General features: G+C 33.4%; 1 protein-coding gene and 1 long non-coding RNA gene across 3 annotated transcripts; both read left to right on the top strand.

Moving 5' to 3' along the window:
* The first annotated feature begins 6,249 nt into the window (after window positions 1-6,249).
* On the top strand, window positions 6,250-8,136 carry LOC141622666 (uncharacterized). The gene is made up of 5 exons (XR_012533058.1): window positions 6,250-6,338; window positions 6,707-6,799; window positions 7,302-7,385; window positions 7,489-7,571; window positions 7,689-8,136. It is a non-coding gene; the product is annotated as an uncharacterized LOC141622666 (long non-coding RNA).
* Window positions 8,137-10,430: 2,294 nt separating this feature from the next.
* Window positions 10,431-21,412, top strand: LOC141619481 (formate--tetrahydrofolate ligase). 2 transcript variants are annotated; one of them, XM_074436497.1, is made up of 7 exons: window positions 10,431-10,663; window positions 12,368-12,430; window positions 12,585-13,075; window positions 14,942-15,091; window positions 15,452-16,627; window positions 17,254-17,400; window positions 20,922-21,412. In XM_074436497.1, exons 3-7 carry the CDS (start codon window positions 12,638-12,640, stop codon window positions 21,195-21,197), a joined length of 2,187 nt encoding a protein of 728 aa, XP_074292598.1. In that variant the 5' UTR covers window positions 10,431-10,663; window positions 12,368-12,430; window positions 12,585-12,637; the 3' UTR covers window positions 21,198-21,412. The 2 variants fall into 2 exon arrangements, with proteins under 2 accessions (XP_074292598.1, XP_074292599.1); XM_074436498.1 differs by lacking the exon at window positions 12,368-12,430 and having other exon boundaries at window positions 10,577-10,663.
* Window positions 21,413-21,559: the final 147 nt, after the last annotated feature.

Raw genomic sequence — 21,559 nt, 5'->3', positions numbered from 1 at the left:
CAACAATTGATTGGTTAATTATTTTACTTAATGCTTATTAACATTCTTAAATTGTACATATTCGTAAATTTTGCATATGTTCGGGCCGGGCCGGGCCAAAGTTTGGGCCGTAAAGGCGGCCCAAACCCGGCCCTATTATATTGAATCGGGCCATGGGCTTCGGGCCGTGGGCTTTTCGGGCCTAAAATCGAGGCCCAAGCCCGGAAAAAAATCGGACTGGGCCGGGTCGGGCTAGCGGGCCTGGGTCATATGATCAGCTCTACAAAAATCACTTTTTCTAAAGTTGATATTTTCATATCCATCGATCCCCCACAACAATAAAAAAGTTTTTATCATAAAATAAGTTTTTGTGAAACTCACCCAAATATGATGAGTTTCACAAAGAGTCATTTTATGATAAAAACTTGTTGTTATTATGGGGGGATTATTGTTAAAATATCAACTTTAGATTGAGATCTTTTTGTTGCCGTGGCCTTGTGGGTGGTCTTAGGGAAATAAATAAGACGATAAGGTTGCTATTAGATAGGTAGGCACTTAGGCCTCATTTGGTTGCCACATTTAAAACAGGGAATTGGAAAATCCAATGAATTGGGAAAATGAAAAAGAGTTGTTTGTTACCCAAAATCACATAAATTCTATTTTTCTAGACATTCTCAACTCCTCCATAATGAAGGTGCATTTATATCCAGTTCCGTTTTACACAATTATTATATAAAACCGTCTCATCTAAAAGTGACAGTACATTCTTGCATGTATACGTTACCTTTTTATCAAGAGAGTTAAAGTTCTATATAATTGCGTTGTCCTAAGGGCACATGATAAAAAACTAAGTAGGAAAAGATTTTCAAGATTATTTCACTAGTTATGTTAAATATGAGTTTCAACTCTAATTTATCATGATATATTTCGAAAAATTTCCAATAAAATATGTTGTTCCAGGTGTTTGTATACATGCTTCACTTGTTTGATCATGTTATTATACTGTCAAAAAAAAAAAAAAAAAAAAAACATTCGTGTAGTGTATGTTTAGCTAAGAGATCATTCCCTTGCCACATAGCAATTTGACCCGAGAATTATTGCCACCTTTTGCTTAACTCTATTTTATTTGTACAATTTTAATATACAACGGTTTTACACGGTAAAACGATCTCATGGTAAAATGATCTTCGTTCCAATGTGAGGGTCAATAATTACCATTTGGTTATCATAATAACTCTATTTTTGTAAAAGAAAATGAGATGAAAAAATAAAATAAGATTTCTTTCAAGTATTGAAATTGAAATGTTACTACGGTTTTTCTATCCTATGCCCAATGGGCATAGATTAATTTGGATAACTCCTCCATTTTAGGAAACAAATTACAAATTAAATCTACTTCAATATTTTAAGAATATTTTCATACCAGCACTACCCCTCATTATATGAAGTACATACTCGTATTTTGCCGCTAACATGGCTTGGCCACTGTGCTGCTCACGCCGCCGCCACCACCACCACCGGGCATCTCGACCATATGCGAACCCATGGTCGCTATACTGGCAATACTTTATAGGATTAATTGTCGGAACTATTTTACACCCTACGAAATTTTATTAACCTAATCTGAAATTCGGGGATCTTCAATCAGAGTACTCATTTCATAAACTTAAGCGCAAAGGGTTCAATTGACGACTAATCAAATTTGATAGATATGAGATTGGTGTATTCGGTGGGCGTTCGCATTTCTATCAAGGTAAAGGGGAAATGGGTAATCAAAATTTCTTCAATAAATTAGTATGCATGTGGAATTGGGAATTGTTTAAGGTGGTGTTGAATTGTTAGATGAATACTAGTCAGATGTGCGACGAAGAGAAGACAGGCCTGGAAAAAATATGAATAGAATAATAGGGGTAGTTTAGGTATTTACAAATCACCATTATTTTTGGGTTGAAATAATTTGTAATTTGTTTCCTAAAATGGAGGAATTATCCAAATTAACCTATGCTCATTGGGCATAGGATAGAAAAACCGATGTTACTATACAAGTAAAGTTGTCCACACGTAAATACATGGCTTTTATAGATGACTATGTTTTTGCATATAAAGTTTGTTGTCAATTACACGATGTTTTGTCCGTTGTTTAATTGGTCTTTTATGAGGCAGTTTTACGTTTTTGTTAGGTGAACGAAACTCTCACGCTATATAAAATGTATCCCACAAATGCTCAAAATTATGAATAATATAAAATATATTTGTGCACGATAGCGTCTTACACAAATGTTTGTAATTTTCGAGGACTTCATGAGACCAAAGTAATTGTTCTTTACACCAAATAAACTAATTCTTTTACCCTCTATTTGAATAAAAGACAAATTTAAAAATGATAAGAAAGAATATAATTTATCTTGTAAAAAAAATCATCTTTTTCACATTTAATTATATTTTTTAAAAAATAATTTCATCTAAATAAAGAAAATTTGTGACCGGGAATAGAATAAGCACAAATTCTTATTTCAGATGGTTATTTTTGGCCGAAACAATAAGATGAGATTTTGTGACAATTTTACGATCGAATATAACCACAATGGTCCAAACAGTGTTACAGCTTATATAACTTATTTTCCAGAAATGATCACATTTGGCTATCAAATGGTTACAAAATCCCGTCTTACTATTTCAAACCAAATGACCCGTCTTAAGAGAGACCAACTCGAGAATAAAAACCCATAGAAAGGAGCCCCACCTACCTCTACTTCATTTTTGAAATGCTTTCACTTTTTTAGTGTATAATTCACACTCTTTTATTCTTCCTCAAATTCTCATATTTTGTTAAATTCAAATGTAATTCCAGAAAATATTGTAAGAAAATTTGAAAATTTCTTATATTAGAAGATCGATGCATGCATGCCATTGTTGTTGCTATTTTAACTGCTGCATGAAGGACATTGTATAAGATTTTAGATCAAAGAAGCGTTTTAAGGTAAGTATATTGAATGAAATTATCAAATTCATAGTATGTTTAATGGATTTGGAGTATCTTTTTTTGTTATGATCATTATTCGAGCTAAATTTTACTAGCTCGTTTCTTTTGGACTTAATTTCAGTTCAATTCAGTTCAATTTACTTTTCAGTTAAGTTTAGAGAGTTTCAGTCCAAAAGAACGAGGCTATAGATGCAGCTTTTAGACACAATTAAACTTAATTGTAACATGTTAGGTTGTTATGATCATTAATATTCGAGCTAAATTTCACTGGTTCGGTTCTTTTGGACTTAATTTCAGTTCAATTCAGTTCATTTTACTCTTCAGTTAAGTTTAGAGAGTTTCAGTTCAAAAGAACGAGGTTATAGATGCAGCTTTTAGACACAATTAAACTTAATTGTAACATGTTAGGTTGTTGTTGCTTGCAATTGTGTTACATTCAGTTGTAGAGTTGGGGGCTAGCAGAAGCGGATGAAATTTGCGAAGTTTTTAATTAAATTTTTCGAATTTTTTTTGGGTGTACCCTATGAAATTAGGCATTCGCCCCCCTAAGCTCAAATCCTGGCTCCGCCACTGGTTACATTCAGTCAAATACTTGATTCAGAAATGGAAATAGTCAATTAAATGTGTAAGATTAGCTAAACTTTAATGCATGTGATTTCTGTCAATGATATTGTGTTGCATCTTTGATTTTATTAACGGAGTATTATGGTTTCTAGGTTGTTTAGTGTCAGCCTTAAAGTCCTAAATTGGTTGTCTTTTGAGTAGGATGTCAACTGAGTCCGAAACTAAACCAAACCCGACTTGACTCGAAGAAAATATTCGATTCAAACCCCATCTTTTGAAACCCACATCTAACAGATTAACACTTAAATATCTGCAACCGAAACCCATTATCAAATACTCCCTTGGTCCCGGTCATTTGTTTACCAATTCCACTTTAAGGTTTCTCACTGAATTGTTTAACTTTCTATTTTAGGAATGCCTTTGATGACCAATTTAACATTACACACTTAATTTGATTTACCTGTCATCCAATAATTAGTCTTCTCCTTTTTTATTGGTCTTTGTGCCAAAATTAAAGGTAAACAAATGACCGGAAAGGTGGGAGTAACTTGTACCAAATCCTTACCGATCCAAGCAAATCCAAATATCAAGTTTTCTAGCTTTTGTTAGACTTTTGGTCTTTTGGAAAAATTGTTTTGAATTTGGATCACATGAGCTTTGGATTTGGATTAAAGATCTGGATTGGCTTTTATAATGCTAAGCCCATCTGAACTAGTCCATCCTACTTTTGGGTCATCTCGTTCATTATTCAGGCCCAGTCACTTGTACCTCGGACAAGAATTTGTTACCGCTAATAACTCGTACTCACCTTGTCTCAATTATTTGTTATCTTTGATTAAAATACCCCTCACAGTGAGTATAAAAGATAAATGATGGAGACGGAAGGAGTACTCAGTAGTTTGTTCATTATTCTTGTATAACTTCATCTGTCCCAGTAAATAGTTTATATTTACTTTATTTTATAAGGGAGAAATAAAGTAAATGTAAATTATTGACTGAGATGGAGGAAGTAATTCTTTATGTGCAACTGAACCTTGCCCGTCCAATAAGCTGAGTATGTATAGTGCATTTTAGAAAAATGTACAATTATTTTGAATATTCACTTTGTAGTTATTGATTTTCAGGAATACTCTGAGACGCCATGCGTTCGGGTTGGCAGTGGGACTATAATGTTCCAATCGATATTGGTCAGTTGTTTTATTTCGGGTTTTTCTACTTTTTAACCATTTAAGCACCGTCAATTATGAAATTAGCGGATAGTTATATGTAGCAAAACCCTTAATTTCTCCATCTACTTGATTTGGTGTCCGATTATTTGTTATTTTCTATGCTCATTAACATTTATTTGCAGTTGAGAAAATGATACCTCGTGAAATACCTACACCCGAGAACGATGCTGCATATTCACGTACATTCTACTCCTATTTTCATTTATTTTCCACATTACTGTTTTCAAAACTTATGTTATCTTGATGTTCTGTTTTTTTTTTTTTAATCAGTCGCTGAATATTATGGATTGTATGATTATACGTGTGACACCGACGATCCTTAAAACTCGACGTTGAAAAGGTTAGCCTGCACAGTTTCGTCGTCTGTGGTTGGCGATTCTTCTTTTGGCCTAGGTTAGTAAATAAATTTCTATCATCATTTTATTATTTTTGTTACAAATATGTACCACTACTATTGTTTTTCATTTAAATCTAGTATAAGTAGTTCATTTAGAACTCATATTATGTACATAACTAACTTAACGAAAGAAAATTTCTCGTTATTTTCAGGATTTAGACCAAACCATAGCTCTGGAATTTATCTGTATATATACAGATACACTACACCATTTTATATTACATATACACATTTATTATTTTTCGTACCATTTTAACTTTTTATTTTTGGGTACGGTGGTATCATTATAACTTTAAACTAGTTCTATTACCCTTGAAATGTATATATGATTAACTATGTTGTTACGTTATTGGTGTTATGCAAAACCGTATTTGCGGTCGCACTGAGCCCGAACCCTGATAACAAAAGGGACTTGTAAGAAAAAAGTAATTAATCAATACCTATATTGCCATAATATATCGTTAAAGTATACTTTTCACAATTTACCAAACTTTTATCATGAATTATTAGTATTTTGTCACGATTTATTTGTGTTTTATCACAAAAAATGTTTTATTTTTTTGCAAGAAAGTTATACTCACTCGTATTCATCAATGTAGGGATGAAAAATGAGAAAATATATTACAAAGATAGAACCTACAAACAATTCCAACAAAATGATAAGCACCCTACACTAACGAACTACTACCAACCACACTTTTTTTATAAGGAAATGAAATTAGGTTAATCTAAAGATTAACCCATAAAAATATCCTTACGGATGAGAACGGTAAAAAAAATTTAAAAGGAATTCTTTCCTTACCGTTTGTTTCCTTTCCCTTACTTTCAAGTTTTAACAGCTGAAATTATTATTTTTTGTGCTTTGTGTTTAATTTGAGTTACATGTTAATTTCAGTGGGATATCGGTGGACCCTTGGTTGATAGATCAGGAAATGTTCTTCGCATGAATTTCTTTTCCAAGAAAGGGTATACACCTTTTATGCCGAGTAACATTATAATGAAATGTGTGAAACACTTGACAGAAATTGGTTAAGTTTTTAACTTGTCGCATATAATTTAAAATCAATTGTATGAAATAATATATAACATGTGCTTGAGAACAAGAAGTCTTGAAGAGTTGGATATTGATGAGTTTGAAGCTATCTATCTTAGGTTTCAATCAACCAATGGTCTTGTTGTTAAAGAGGTTTGAATATTGTTTTGCATAATTTTTTTTTTCTATTGATAGAATCTTTTAGCTACAAGTTGGATTTATATTCTACCATTTTCAGTAATTTTCTAGAGGTTCAACTTATGTATTCTTAATCTCTCGTTTTTTATAGCTGTTCTCTATGTCGTGATTTGTTTTATATAGAAGTTGAGCCGTTGAGCAAGCTTTGGTCTTTTCGTTTGGTGAAAAATATCCATTCTAATTGATGTCATTTTTAATTTGAACGAGTCAACTTACATGTACACTTTGTTTTTTATTCCGGTTATAAGTAACTGTTCATATACATCTATCACGGTTTTGAGTTCGTGTGTATTTTGTTTTTGATAAAATCATCTGGATTTCAGGTGACTAAAGATTCTCCGGCATATAAGGCTGGAATCTGTGTTGGTGATGTTGTAACATCATGTAATCGAACTTCTCTTAGTTCACCACCTCAGGTGAGTTTTGCATACTCGCTTTAGTATTCAATAATTTTTCTAAGATTTTTCAATAATTTGCATCGGTTGTTTTTTCTCTAAGGATCTTTAACAATTTGCATCCGTTTGCAACTCTTGTTAGTCAAAACAATTTTTTTTCCACAATAACACCAACGTTTAATTTTAGGGTCAAAGATTGTGATTGTATAAGTCAAATTGACTTTGCTCTTCTTTTTTATTTTGAAGGCATTTGATGTATTTTTAGGGTCAATTTTCATTTTGGGTCATCCGGCAACAGTCTTACGAAGGTTGCGCACTTCCTTATCTTGCTACTTTTGGGAGCCCATGTAGCACCGGGTTAATGTTGGGACCAATGTGATTGATGGGATTTAAATACAAATTGTTTTTGGCAACTGACAGTGTGTAGCTATATACGTTTACACAAATTTTTTATATTTTTTGTCACCTTAGTTGTTTTCGTGTTACACTTGTTTCATGCGTTAATTTTAGTATTTTATTATAGTTTTTAGGAGTGTTATTTAGATCAGTTGAATCTAATCGAGGTAATCTGATTACTGCTGAAAAGAGAGAGACCGTAAAAGTTCAGGTGAGTAAAATTTTGGTTAGTTAGTGATGTAAAGTTATACTACATTCTGCTTGTCGAATTCATTGATATCTAGCCATGTCTTAACAATATTGTCAATTTGCAGCTCTTTGTGAAAAGGGTAGCTGATGGAACACAAGAAAATAGGCTCTTACGCGTTGAAAGCTTCACTCCCCCGGTTAGTAACAGGTATGAAGTTTTGTTTTAAATCCTAATTATTATTTCATTCAAGTTTTCGGTTTTTCTTTCCAGCCCCTCTTAAGATTTTTTTTTTTTTTTGATTTTTTGTTTCTTTTGCTTTTGCAGTTGGCCTGTTCTACCTCCACCCCAAATAGATAATTTTGCATGCATTTAGGTGGACTGCCACGAGCGGAGGCTGATTTGTGTCTTTTTTGTACGGTATCATGAAAAACAACATAGATCTGTTCTGTGTATGCTTTACTGATATGTGTATTTCCTACTAGACAGCAAGTCAGCAGCTTCAGCTTTCTTTTTGATCCTCATCTGATTGATGAAACGGCCTTATGTATATATTCGATAGGCAAAGTACTAGAATGTCATCTAGCTGAAAATTATTTCCAAATTTCTTAGAACAAGTTATAATATTAGTTGGCATCGCATAAATCTTGTGGTAAAAATTGTAGTCTCCATGTTTTTCTCTTCTGGTAATTCTTAAAAATGAGATGACATTATCATACCACCCTCTCCTTCCTTGAAACAAATCATTACTGGGTGTTGGTCTTGGAGACTAAGTACCACCTTCTCACTTGTAATATGAAGGTTTACTAAGGGGCTGTTTGGTTCAAAGTGTGGGAATGGAATGGATTGGGATGAGAATCCAGGGTAGAATGGAGTTAGAACCCCATACCTTTTAACACTTGTTTGGTTCAATTTTGTAATGGATTGTAATTCAATCAACGGAATATAACTGGTCATAGACAATGAACCCTACTATTCAATCCTGCGAAAATAATTCAATCATGTGCATATCTCAATATTACTTATACAGCAACACAATTTTTTAAGACAATTGTCATACGAGTCGTCATACAACCCGTAAATATTGTTTAAAGCAATAGACACATGTATTATTGCAACGAATCATGTATACCAATGAACAATCACAAGCAAATTTTTTATAAAAATAAAAAAATTATTATGAAAGTAGAAGATGAAGACTTACGTAGAGTAGAACAACAGCAATTTGTTTTTTTGCTTTTCTTTCTTAATTTTAGGTTTTGTATCCAGGGGGATTGGATTTAGAAACTTGAGGGAGGAGTAGAGTATGAGATTCCAAGGGATTGAGGTGGATTGAGAAACCCTTGGGTTTCTAAATCCATTCCAAAAGTGGTCAACCAAACACTTGAATCGGTGATATCCATTCCAATTCATTCCATACCCCCCAACCAAACACCCTCTAAGTTCTCATTTTCAGTTGATAATGCTCTATGTAAATACGGTGGTACAGAAATAAAATAAGATTTCTTTCAAGTATTGAAATTGAAATGTTATTTATACAAGTATGTAAAGTTGTCCACACAATGTAAATACATGGCTTTGGCTTATGTGTAAGTCTTGCTTGCGACGGGTCGCGGGTTGCGACGGGTAGTTTGTGAGAGGAAATGGGTAGAGGGGACAAAGGAGGCTCCCCCCATGTGCTTCTCCCACTCAAGGCAAATGGGTAATTTGTGAGGGGATATGGTATCCGTCTCTTATTTGTGACGGATACCTTCCGTCACAAATAAGAATTTGTGTTGGCTTATATAGATGACTATGTTTTTGCATATAAAGTTTGTTGTCAATTACACGATGTTTTGTCCGTTGTTTAATTGGTCTTTTATGAGGCAGTTTTACAGTTTTGTCAGGTGAACGAATCTCACGCTATATAAAATGTATCCCACAAATGCTTAAAAATATTATCTATATTAATACAAAAGACAATACTCAATCCTTAGCGCGCCACGTCATTATTGCAGTTTTTTTTTTTTGGAAATTCATGTTATGGTGGGACCCGTGAGTGTGCAATGTATTTATTTCTTCATATTTCCGTCTTTTCAAACATGCGATAAATTCTGCCTTACATCAAATTCTATGAAATAATATTGTGAAAAAATTCTATGAATTAATATTATGAAATAATTTTATACATTCCGTGTAAATAAAATTAATAACATATACGCAGAATGAATTACAAATACGAGTAAATGAAATTGAATTACATAAATTTTAAAACAAAATTACATAATAATAAAATTACATAATTTCAAGAAGGAATAACATTTATATACGGGATCGAACATAAAACGCAAATGAATTATATACATATGTTAAAATTGATTATATTAGATTATATTTTTCTTTATCCGGATGTAAAGTTTTTTATGTATGCAATTTTTATTTATAAGAGTAGATTACTTTATTTCCTTATAAACCACTGTATGTAAACACGTGTTTGTAACAAATTTAAACATAAATTATGTAGATCGTAGATTTAGACCAACTAGATAAGTACAATAGAAATACAAAAACAAATATACATCTAAAAACATTAATACTGGCCCAAATACATACCCGTGCAATTTTGTACGGGTTTAAAACTAGTATGAATAATAACAATATATTTGTGCACGATAGGGTCTTACACAAATATTTTTACCCTCTATTTGAATAAAAGACAAATTTAAAAGTGATAATAAAGAATATAATTTATCTTGTAAAAGAATCATCTTTTTCACCTTTATTATATTTTTTAAAAAATAATTTCATCTAAATAAAGAGAATTTGTGATCGATAATAGAATAAAGACAAATTCTTGTTTTAGACGGTTATTTTAAATATTAAGACGAGATTTTGTGATTATTTTATAGTCAAAATATAACGACAATGGTCCAACCACGTGGTACACCTTATAATAGCTTATTTTCCAGAAATACTCATATTTGACTGTCAAATAACTACAAAAGTTCGTCTTATTTTTTTAAACTAAATGACTCGTCTTAAGAGAGACCAACTCTAGAATAAGAACCCATAGAAAGGAGCCCCACCTAACTCTACTTCATTTTTGAGATGCTTTCACTTTTTTAGTGTATAATTCACACTCTTTTATTCTTCCTCAAATTCTCAAATTTTGTTAAATTCATATGTAATTCCAGAAAATATTGTAAGAAAATTTGAAAATTTCTTATATTAGAAGATCGATGCATGCATGCCATTGTTGTTGCCATTTTAACTGCTGCATGAAGGACATTGTATAAGATTTTAGATCAAAGAAGCGTTTTAAGGTAAGTATATTGAATGAAATTATCAATTCATAGTATGTTTAATGGATTTGGAGTATCTTTTTTTGTTATGATCATTATTCGAGCTAAATTTCACTGGCTCAGTTCTTTTGGACTTAATTTCAGTTTAATTCAGTTCATTTTACTCTTCAGTTAAGTTTAGAGAGTTTCAGTCCAAAAGAACGAGGCTATAGATGCAGCTTTTAGACACAATTAAACTTAATTGTAACATGTTAGGTTGTTGTTGCATGCAATTGTGTTACATTAAGTCAAATACTTGATTCAGAAATGGAAATAGTCAATTTAAATGTGTAAGATTAGCTAAACTTTAATGCATGTGATTTTTGTCAATGATATTGTGTTGTATCTTTGATTTTATTAACGGAGTGTTATGGTTTCTAGGTTGTTTAGTGTCAGCCTAAAGTCCTAAATTGGTTGTCTTTTGAGTAGGATGGCAATTGAGTCCGAAACTAAACCAAACCCGACTTGACTCGAAGGAAATATTCGATTCAAACCCCATCTTTTGAAACCCACATCTAATACACAAAATCTCATTGAAGACGGGCGATATCCGTCACAAGCTTGTGACGGATACCGTTTCCTCTCACAAAATACTCATTGAGAGGTGAGTGGGAAGCACATGGGGTGCCCCACCTTGTCCCCTCTCCCCTTTTTGTGAGAGGTCACAAGCTTGTGACGGGATTAGCCCGTCACAAGCAAGACTAGCTGCATCTAATAACACTTAAATATCTGCAACCGAAACCCATTATCAAATATTCCCTTCGTCCTGGTCATTTGTTTACCTATTCCACTTTAAGGTTTCTCAGTGAATTGTTTAACTTTCTATTTTAGGAATGCCTTTGATGACCAATTTAACCTTACACACTCAATTTGATCTACTTGTCATCCAATAATTGGTCCCCTCCTCTTTTATTGGTCTTTGTGCCAAAACCAAAGGTAAATAAATGACCAGGAAGGAGGGAGTAACTTGTACCAAATCCTTACCGATCCAAGCAAATCCAAATATCAAGTTTTCTAGCTTTTGTTAGACTTTTGGTCTTTTGGAAAAATTGTTTTGAATTTGGATCACATGAGCTTTGGATTTGGATTAAAGATCCAATAAGAAATTGGATTGGCTTTTATAATGCTAAGCCCATTTGAACCAATCCATCTTACTTTTGGGTCATCTCGTTCATTATGCAGCCCGTAATTCAGGCCCAGTCACTTGTACCTCGGACAAGAATTTGTTACCGCTAATAACTCGTACTCACCCTGTCTCAATCATTTGTTTACCTTTGATTAAAATGCCCCTCACAGTGAGTATAAAAGATAAATGATGGAGACGGAAGGAGTACTCAGTAGTTTGTTCATTATTCTTGTATAACTTCATCTGTTCCAGTAAATAGTTTATATTTACTTTATTTTGTAAGGGAGAAATAAAGTAAATGTAAACTATTGACTGAGATGGAGGAAGTAATTCTTTACGTGCAACTGAACCTTGCCTGTCCAATAAGCTGAGTATGTATAGTGCATTTTAGAAAAATGTACATACCCAAATTCTTGTTTCAGACCGACATATGTGACCATTTTATGGTTAAATGTAAGCACAATGGTACAACCAATGTTACAACCTATGATAACTTGTTTTTTCAATAGTGGTTACATTTAGCTATAAAATAATTACAAAATCCCGTCTTATTGTTTCAGACCAAAATAGCCATCTGAAGCAAGACCAACTGCTAAACATATCCCACATTTGAAGTATTCAGTGTAAGATTACGTTCTTTCGGACTTAATTTCATTTCATGTCATTTTATGTTCTTCAATTACTTCAATACCCCCTCCAATCCAATCCAGCGATCGTATTTAATCCGTCTACTTATCTAACCCAACCCGTATTCGACCACTCGAAATTTGTATGCAGGCAAAACTCCAACCCCACACCGGATAAGAGATTAACTTTCACCACCTCCAAAAATGTCGCAAAGCCCACACAATCCAATGTCCTCAATCATCAATCAAATGGCCCCCACAAAACTCCAATCCTATCCTCTTAATTACTCGACACCTCGGTATTACAATACCGATACTAATTCTCGTATAAGACGGTCTCACAATACCCGCACCCGCTCCCGCTCCCATTATAATATAAACCACACAACCTGGAAAAGTAGAATTGAATCAACAACAGATATTCACCAAAGAACAACAAAGGAGAATCCTACAATCAAGATCAGTAGAACAACCTTAGAGAAAATGGCGTCGAAAACGCTGAGGAAAGTCGAGGTTATGTCGCCGGTGCCGGCCGATATCGATATTGCTAATGCAGTGGAACCGTTACATATCTCCGACATTGCTTCCGATCTTAATCTTTCTCCTAATCATTATGATCTTTACGGAAAGTATAAGGCGAAGGTATACGTCTTCTCTTCTCTTTTTTTCTTCATTTTTCGGTTTTTGTCGTGTTTGATGTTGTCGTTGTTAATTAATTGTCGTTGTTGTTGTTGTTATTGGATAGCTGATGATGAATTGAAGGTTAAATTGATTATATCGTTTGATTTTGTTGATGTTAATGATTTGCGTAATTAATTAATGATGAAGGAGTTTGAGTTTCGAATGATTGTGGATGAATTGAAGTTTAATTGATTATCTTATTTGTGATGTAATATCTTGTTTGATTTCATTAATGTTAATTAATGCGTAAGTAATGATGATGCAGTGATTAAAGCTCAAGGAGTTCAATTTTTCAAATAATTGTGAATCTATTGAAGTTTTATTAATTTTTCGATGTTTGATGTTAATGTATGGTTACGACTGTACGAGTAGGTAATAATCAATGATGATCTAGCAGTTATGAGTAAGGAGTTTGATTTTGTAGTCGTCATTTAATAACTGAGAATGAATTAAAGTTTTACTGATATGTATCTTGTTATTGATGTGTTTTTATTGATTTTTCGATGTACATTTTGTTTGCTTTCGTTAATGTCAGTTGTTGCGTGATTAATGTTTAAGGAGTTTTTCATTTTAGTCGTCAAATAACTATAAATGAACTGAAGTTTTGTTCATGATCGTATTAATGAGTAGTTGTAATTAGTTGATGAATTGGAAGATTTATAATTTGTTGATTTACGTTGTCACCGTCAATTGCCTTCAACACTTGATTTTTGATTTTTTATTGGATTTCAGTATCTGTCCAAGTCTGGTAATGTATCTTGTAAGTTCAAAATTGTATGCAGTTTTTGCGGTTTAGTTAATTTGACATAGATTGTAACTTTTATTCGGTATCACTCTTACTCTTTCTGTTAGAGTAATAGTGTAGTGCTACATGTTTTCAACGATAATGATGTACAACCAAAACGTATATTCAAAATTCGACTTTATTGTCTCAATTTGGCTTTGCTGTAAATCAATATCGATGTAACTGATATTTTCTCATAAATATATACTCCGTTAGATACAACTTCTAAAAATGATAATTTGAAAATAGTTTGATTTTAAAAATTTCTTTTTATGTTGTATCCGTGCAAATACTTTGAGAAATTAGTGGTTAAAATGGCGATTGTTTGACCAAAGTTATCAAGTGATAATTAGTTCAAAAGGGAGGGAATATAAATGTGTGAAATTCTAAAATATTTTTCAAATTTCATAATCAAACAAATGGGATGGACAAAGAAAAAATATGTTTGTGATTTGTGGATGTGAAGCTTTGTAACGATGTTGTTTTGCTCGTACGATAGTTTAGGCGCTTTTTTATTGGTGTATTAGCTACATATTTGTGGTATTTGCCAATTGTGCTTGTGGCCTAAACAGTCTGTTTTGTACTCTTAAATCATTGTAGGTTTCAGTTTGTTGTAATCCAGGAGCGTTAATATTGTATAAGCATTTTTTAAATGAAATTTAGTCGTTTGGGCTTGTGGATTTGACCTTGTCTAGGATGGTTTCACAATCGGTTTCGATACTAAATCATGTCCTATGTTGTGGTTATTTAATTCACCTTCTACTTGCGGTTGGTTGCTTATGTTTGTGTGTGGGAGATTGACAATTAATCAAACGTGTACAAATTGTGCATTTTTGGTTATATATATTTAAACAAATAAAGCCTTTTCTTTTCTAGATTCATCTTTGAATTTTTAATCGGGTGTGGATTTGTGGTAGATGGAGGAAATTGAAATGTACTATATGTAGATTTTAGTTGGAGTTTCATCTTCGGTTTTAAATTTATGGCGCTAGGTTCTACTTTTTTTTGCTCCACATCTCTGATTGAGTTTATACTTGAAATAGGTTTTGCTGTCTGCGTTAGATGAATTAAAAGGAACGCAGGATGGATATTATGTTGTCGTTGGTGGGATTACTCCAACCCCTCTCGGAGAAGGAAAATCTACAACTACCGTTGGTCTTTGTCAAGCCTTGGGAGCTTACCTTGATAAAAAGGTACCTCGAATTTATTTGCACCTCTAAGTGGTGTTTTGCTGTCTCTCTTGTTATAGAGTTTGTTTGGATATATAAAGAGGAGGTATGGGGAAGGGTGGGAAATGAAGCATGTAACTTTCCCTTCAAAATTTTCTTATGTTGAAGGGATTTATATTAGTCTGGTTGTTGGGAAATGGATGGATTCATTTTCCATTTCTCTTCACTCTTTTTAATATGAATTACCTCTTAATTAACTAGTTTTTTTAAAAATGTGATTCTTGTAGTACATTGCGGAATTTCTCTGAGATAACAAGTCATGAATCATCTGACATAATTGATTGTTTCCTTTTGATGTCACTGATCAGATTTGATTTCTTACAGGTTGTTACCTGCATTCGTCAACCTTCACAAGGACCCACTTTTGGAATAAAAGGTGGTGCAGCTGGAGGTGGTTATAGTCAAGTGATTCCAATGGACGAGTTCAATCTACATCTAACAGGAGATATACATGCTATAACAGCTGCAAACAACCTTCTTGCAGCTGCCATAGACACTAGAATATTTCACGAAGCCAGCCAATCTGATAAGGCTTTGTTCAACCGTTTGTGCCCTCCTAACAAAGAGGGAAAAAGAACCTTCAGTGAGATTATGTTTAGGCGGTTGAAGAAGCTTGGTATTGAGAAGACTAATCCTGATGATCTGACACCGGAAGAGGTCAAAAGCTTTGCTAGGCTTGATATTGACCCTGATTCAGTTACATGGAGGAGAGTTATGGATGTTAATGATCGTTTTTTGAGAAAAATTACCGTTGGCCAGGGGCCTGAGGAAAAGGGAATGGTAAGGGAAACTGGATTCGATATTTCAGTTGCAAGTGAGATAATGGCTGTCCTGGCCCTAACAACTTCTCTGGCAGACATGAGGGAGAGGCTCGGAAAGATGGTAATTGGAAATAGCAGAGCTGGTGATCCTGTAACAGCTGATGATCTCGGTCTTGGTGGTGCATTGACTGTATTAATGAAGGATGCAATTAACCCCACTCTTATGCAGACGCTTGAGGGAACTCCAGTTCTTGTCCATGCAGGGCCGTTTGCAAATATTGCTCATGGCAATTCCTCTGTTGTTGCTGATAAAATTGCCCTAAAGTTAGTGGGTCCCGGTGGATTCGTGATTACAGAAGCAGGATTTGGTGCCGATATAGGTGCTGAGAAGTTTATGAACATAAAATGTCGGTACAGTGGTTTGACTCCCCAATGTGCTGTTATTGTTGCCACTATAAGGGCTTTGAAAATGCACGGTGGTGGACCAGCAGTTACGGCTGGAAAGCCTCTTGATCGTGCATACTTGACGGAAAATGTTGGTCTTGTTGAGGCTGGTTGTGTAAATCTTGCCAGGCATATTTCAAATATGAAGGCTTATGGTGTCAACGTTGTGGTGGCCATAAACATGTTTTCTACCGATACCGATGCTGAACTCAATGCAGTTAAGAAAGCTTCAACCGATGCTGGTGCTTTTGATGCCGTAATTTGTAGTCACCATGCTCATGGTGGTAAAGGAGCGGTGAGTGCTAACTTCCTTTTTAATAATTTGATAATCTAATCCAATTGTCTTATATGAAACTAGCTCTCAATGGAGGGGAAACAGAGGAAAGTTTTATGATGGTTGCTTATAACCTCCAAATTATTTGCCTCTGTTATATGGCCGTAAAACAAAGTAACAAAAAGAACTGAACTGAACTTATAGGATCTGAACTGAACTGAATTGAACTTATAGATCTGAAGTGAACTTAAATTAAGTGACGTATAGGATCTAAACTGAACTTATAGGATCTGAACTGAACTTAAATTATAGGATCTGAACTTAAATTAAGTGACAAGTCCAAAAGAAAAGGGCCTAAATACTAATTTCTATGTTTTCAGTTTTTCCGTTATTTGCCTATAATGCACTGTCACTGTCTATCGGTTATTTTTCAATTGTGAAGGACTACGGTGTATAGCTTACGACAAAGTCGTCATTCATTTTTAAAATTCAGTATGTACCTGGTTTATACAGTTATACCAAGCACACTTGTGTTTCTGCTGTGTAATACGGAGTATAATTCCACGTTATTGGGTTTCGTCAAGTTTTGCTGAAACTGAAGTGGAAGGATTCCATCAGATGATTTACCCGACTTTGTTGCGTTACAGGTGGACCTTGGCATTGCAGTTCAGAAAGCATGTGAGAGTGTGACAGAAAAAATGAGGTTCTTATATCCACTCGACATTAGTATTAAAGAGAAAATTGAGGCGATTGCAAAGTCTTATGGTGCTGCAGGAGTCGAGTACTCGGAACAGGTCAGCCAATTTTGCCTTTTTTGGTCATTAAAATGTTTGGTGGTTTCTTATATACTCCATACTGCCAAAAATAGAACAAGAAAAGATGCAAATACCCGTGGCATGCTTTTTGCAACCTGCGAGTCTATCATCAATTCACTTTGATTGCAACGCTTACCAACCCCGTGGATATCTTGGTTAAATTTATTCTTTTGGTTGATTTATATACTTCGGTAATTCACAGTGCAGCGTAAAAAAAAAAAAAAAAAAAAAAAAAAATCTTCAAACACTCGCATGGGTGACCATTTCTAGTCTAAAGTTTGACCAAGGTCTTATGTTTTACTATACGTGTACCCCTCGTTTTTCACAAAAAAAACTTTGACCGACAATAATTCTCTGTTACGAGTTCAGAAAATGGTAATTTTTTTTTCTAAGCCAATTATCTCGTCAAGGCCTTGAATTTGAAAAAAAAAAATCACCGCTTTTTGAACTCGTAGCCGGTTGTTATGGTTGGTCAAACCTTTTTTAAACCTTTTTTTAACGAATAAACTTTGGCCGACCATAATTCCCGACTACGACTACGAGTTGAGACATCGGTGAATTCTTTTTCAAACTGAAGACCTCTTAAAGACAGTCAATATGAAAAAAAGGTTTTATCATATTATGAACTTATAGCCAAGAGTTATTGACGGTCAAAGTTTTTTTGCAAGAAAAGAGGGTTACATCTTAGAAAATGAAAAAGTTGAGGGGTACACGAGAATCTCATATATTATATTAAAGCAATAACCGGCTATTCCTTTAATCGCCACGTGTCACACCCCAATTTCTTGCCATGTGTCATCCAAATATTTAAATGGCCAATACAATTTACAAAATATTTGACAAAAAAAAGGTGTGAAAAATTCTAAGAGATATTTATGGAGTCATTTTATATTGGGGAGAAATTTATGGAATCAATTTATATTTTTTAATTTGTTAAACTGTTTTATTATTTTACGCTAATCAAATATAATCATATCTTTACAGTATTATTGAATGATAATAATAAAAGGAGATTAACGCAGTAAGTTAATAGCTAAAAAAGATGTACGCTCAAATTTCACTAAAAGGCGTGACAAACTAATGTTGTTAATAGTCATTGTTATGTTTATGTCTTTAGAAACTACGAACGAACATCATCTACCACCACCAAGTAGCCATCATTCACGGACAATACCGTATGAGCATTTTTTTTTTTAAATTTGGAAATATAAACTGATTTGCTAAAATTGGTGATTAAATAAAATAAATTTGTTTCTAGGAAATGATCGAAGTTAATCGCGGAAACAAGTTAATTAAGGAATTTTTAGGGTAATAATAAATCTCTTAATTGCCATTTTTAAGTAATTGATCAACCCATTTTGGGATTTGGAATTATTCGAATTTTAAAAGAAGATATTCGAATTTTAAAATATGACAAAAGATTAATATACAACCATATTTGACTTTACTAGATTATTATACCATTATACTAAATTGGCATAGCATCCATGCATATAAATCTTGAAAACTAAAAAGAGACAATTATAAAACGTTATCAATTAACAAAATAGAATTCTAAAATCTCGCTTAGCATAATTGAATCAACTAATATAACACGTTATAAATTGCAAAAATAACTCCCCAAAATTAAATCCTATAATCTTCCCTAAAATAAAACGTTATCAATTAACAAAGACGTTCAGTTGAATCCTTGATTACGTAAATTAACCTCCAAATGTAACAATCTATAACAAAATAACAGCAAAAGCAATTGAACATTTTGTTATTCAACATCTTTACAATTGAAATATCATGCAACTTTTTTCATTTTATATCAAATTGACATTCAAGTGTCGATCAAGTAGAGATGAGACAGTTACAAACGTACTCCCATGGGTATATGTCATTATGCGTCGTTATACTTGAATTAGTGATTAAAATGGTTTGAGGCCTTTTATTATGTGTGATAAGTTGTAGTATAGACTACAATAGATGAATGAAATGATTTTTTGGTGCAATTTTGGCTGGAAATAAAAAAAAAGGATTTAATTTCTGTAACTCAAAGTTACGAGGCCAATTCACTATATTTGAAACTTAAGAGGGTTAATGTCACAGCTGGCCATAGTCATGGAGTCTAATCGTTACTTTCACGCTATCCTAATATACACGACTCTTTTTTCTTACAAAATATTTAAATTTTATAAAATATTTTTTTCATAAAGAATCTATATATTTATAAGTTTCGTCTTTCAAATTTCATGTTTTTAGCAATATTTATGGTCAAATTTTTAAATTTTGGTTGTCGAAAAGTGAATGTAACCTTTAATTTGGATAGAAGTGAGTAATAGTCATCACAAATTCTTAAGAGATACGGTCTTTCATTTATGATAGTGAATAGTCATAATGCGTTCAAGCAAGCGAAATCCAATAAGAGTAAGAGTTGTCACAGAATCAAAATTCAAAGTTCGCGGGAAATATAAATATTTCACCCAATGATCATTTAAACCAAATTAATCAATATAAAAATTAAAAAAATTCAATTTTACCTCTTTTGTAATAATGTACAAATAAAAAAGGGTTTTAATAATGTTGACAATTTGTAGACCATTTATCATCAATGTAAGAGTTTTTCATGAAAATTAATCAGATTTTTATTTTGTCTATTATAGAAGGATGTAAATTATTCTCAGATGAATAATATTGTATAATAATCAATAATGTTGAAATAATTACAAAAAAAATTGCTACAAGTCGTGTAATATCAGTATGAAATAATTTTTTGCGATAGTTTAATGAGGAAAAAAAATGGGTTGCATTTTACTCTTGGTTAAATTTATGGGCGTTAATTGCTATAAATGAAACTTACAAAGCCTAATTTCACAAGTGTTCAAAGTTAAGGGGTAACTGTCACTTTCAAGAATTTAAACGAAAACCATAATGACTCAAACTCGACTCACGACATGGTGACTTGGTGAATGGTGGGTCGTGAATCATGACGGGTGACTGGTGGACATGGTTCATGACTGGATGGTCTTTGGTGGGTCATAGACGCATTGGGGTTGGAAGTTGGTCGGTCATTGTTAGGTAATTATGGGGTCTGTTGAGAAAGTTGGAGGAGGAGAAAATTCGATTTGGGTCATGACTCCTGAGTAGTTGACTGTTAGAGTTTGCATATTTAAGGAACTAGAAGGGGTGTAATGGTCAGTTAGGTCTGGTCTTTTGGATTTAATTTCATCAGTTCTTAGAAATTCAATTTAGTTCACTTCAGGTCGATTCAGCTCAATTATAATATAAATATTATTTATCATCTGATGTTTGTTATACAAATAGTTGTTTGTCCGTACTCGATTAAATGCACATAAATGGGTTCATATATAAATTATGACAATTACAATTATAATTTAAAGACTATTTATAATGCAATTTTGAAGATCGCCCGTGCGAGCACGGGTTCAAAAGCTAGTATCCCTTAATTATATATCAATTTACGGAGTTAACACGAATTCCTTGCCATGTATTAGGCCGAGAAACAGATAGAGATGTATACTAAACAGGGGTTCACCCATCTGCCAATCTGTATGGCGAAAACACAATATTCCTTCTCCCACAACGCCGCTGAAAAGGGAGCTCCAAGCGGATTCACTTTACCAATTAGGGATGTAAGGGCCAGCATTGGAGCCGGATTTATTTATCCGTTAGTTGGAACGATGAGCACTATGCCCGGTCTTCCGACTAGGCCTTGCTTCTTTGACATAGACCTTGACACCTCAACTGGAAGAGTTATCGGTCTATCTTGAGGTTCTTTTTATAGCCTGTTTAGCGCCTTGCGTGCGTATTGTCGGCAGACGGCAGTAAGGTAGTCTTTCCTGTTCCAGCTCAGTCTTGGACCATATGTAATTTTCCATTGTTGTATTGATCAATAAACTTGTATGATTATATAATTCGAGAACAAAAATGTTTTCGTAGAATTGACTCTCTCTCTTTTTAAGTTCATAATTAAAAAAAGGTCCTCTGAGCTTTGATGTGATGAGATTTACAGGAATAAAAATGTATAAAAACGTATTCTCTGTCTCACCTTTTCACTTTTCATTTTTCTTTTATACTCAGCTACTCCACAGTCTCTTTCATTTGTTTACATTTCTATTCTTTATTTTTTTAT

The sequence above is a fragment of the Silene latifolia genome, chromosome X (genome assembly GCF_048544455.1).
Source record: "Silene latifolia isolate original U9 population chromosome X, ASM4854445v1, whole genome shotgun sequence".
Classification (NCBI taxonomy): domain Eukaryota; kingdom Viridiplantae; phylum Streptophyta; class Magnoliopsida; order Caryophyllales; family Caryophyllaceae; genus Silene; species Silene latifolia.
This window is presented reverse-complemented; position numbering and strand designations above follow the sequence as displayed.

Bases quoted from the DNA above. Each gene is read 5' to 3' on its own strand.
- LOC141619481 (XM_074436497.1), top strand. From the start codon at position 12,638: ATGTCGCAAAGCCCACACAATCCAATGTCCTCAATCATCAATCAAATG. The intron at 15,092-15,451 runs GTACCTCGAATT...GATTTCTTACAG, and splicing joins GAGCTTACCTTGATAAAAAG to GTTGTTACCTGCATTCGTCA. The intron at 16,628-17,253 runs GTGAGTGCTAAC...GTTGCGTTACAG, and splicing joins CTCATGGTGGTAAAGGAGCG to GTGGACCTTGGCATTGCAGT.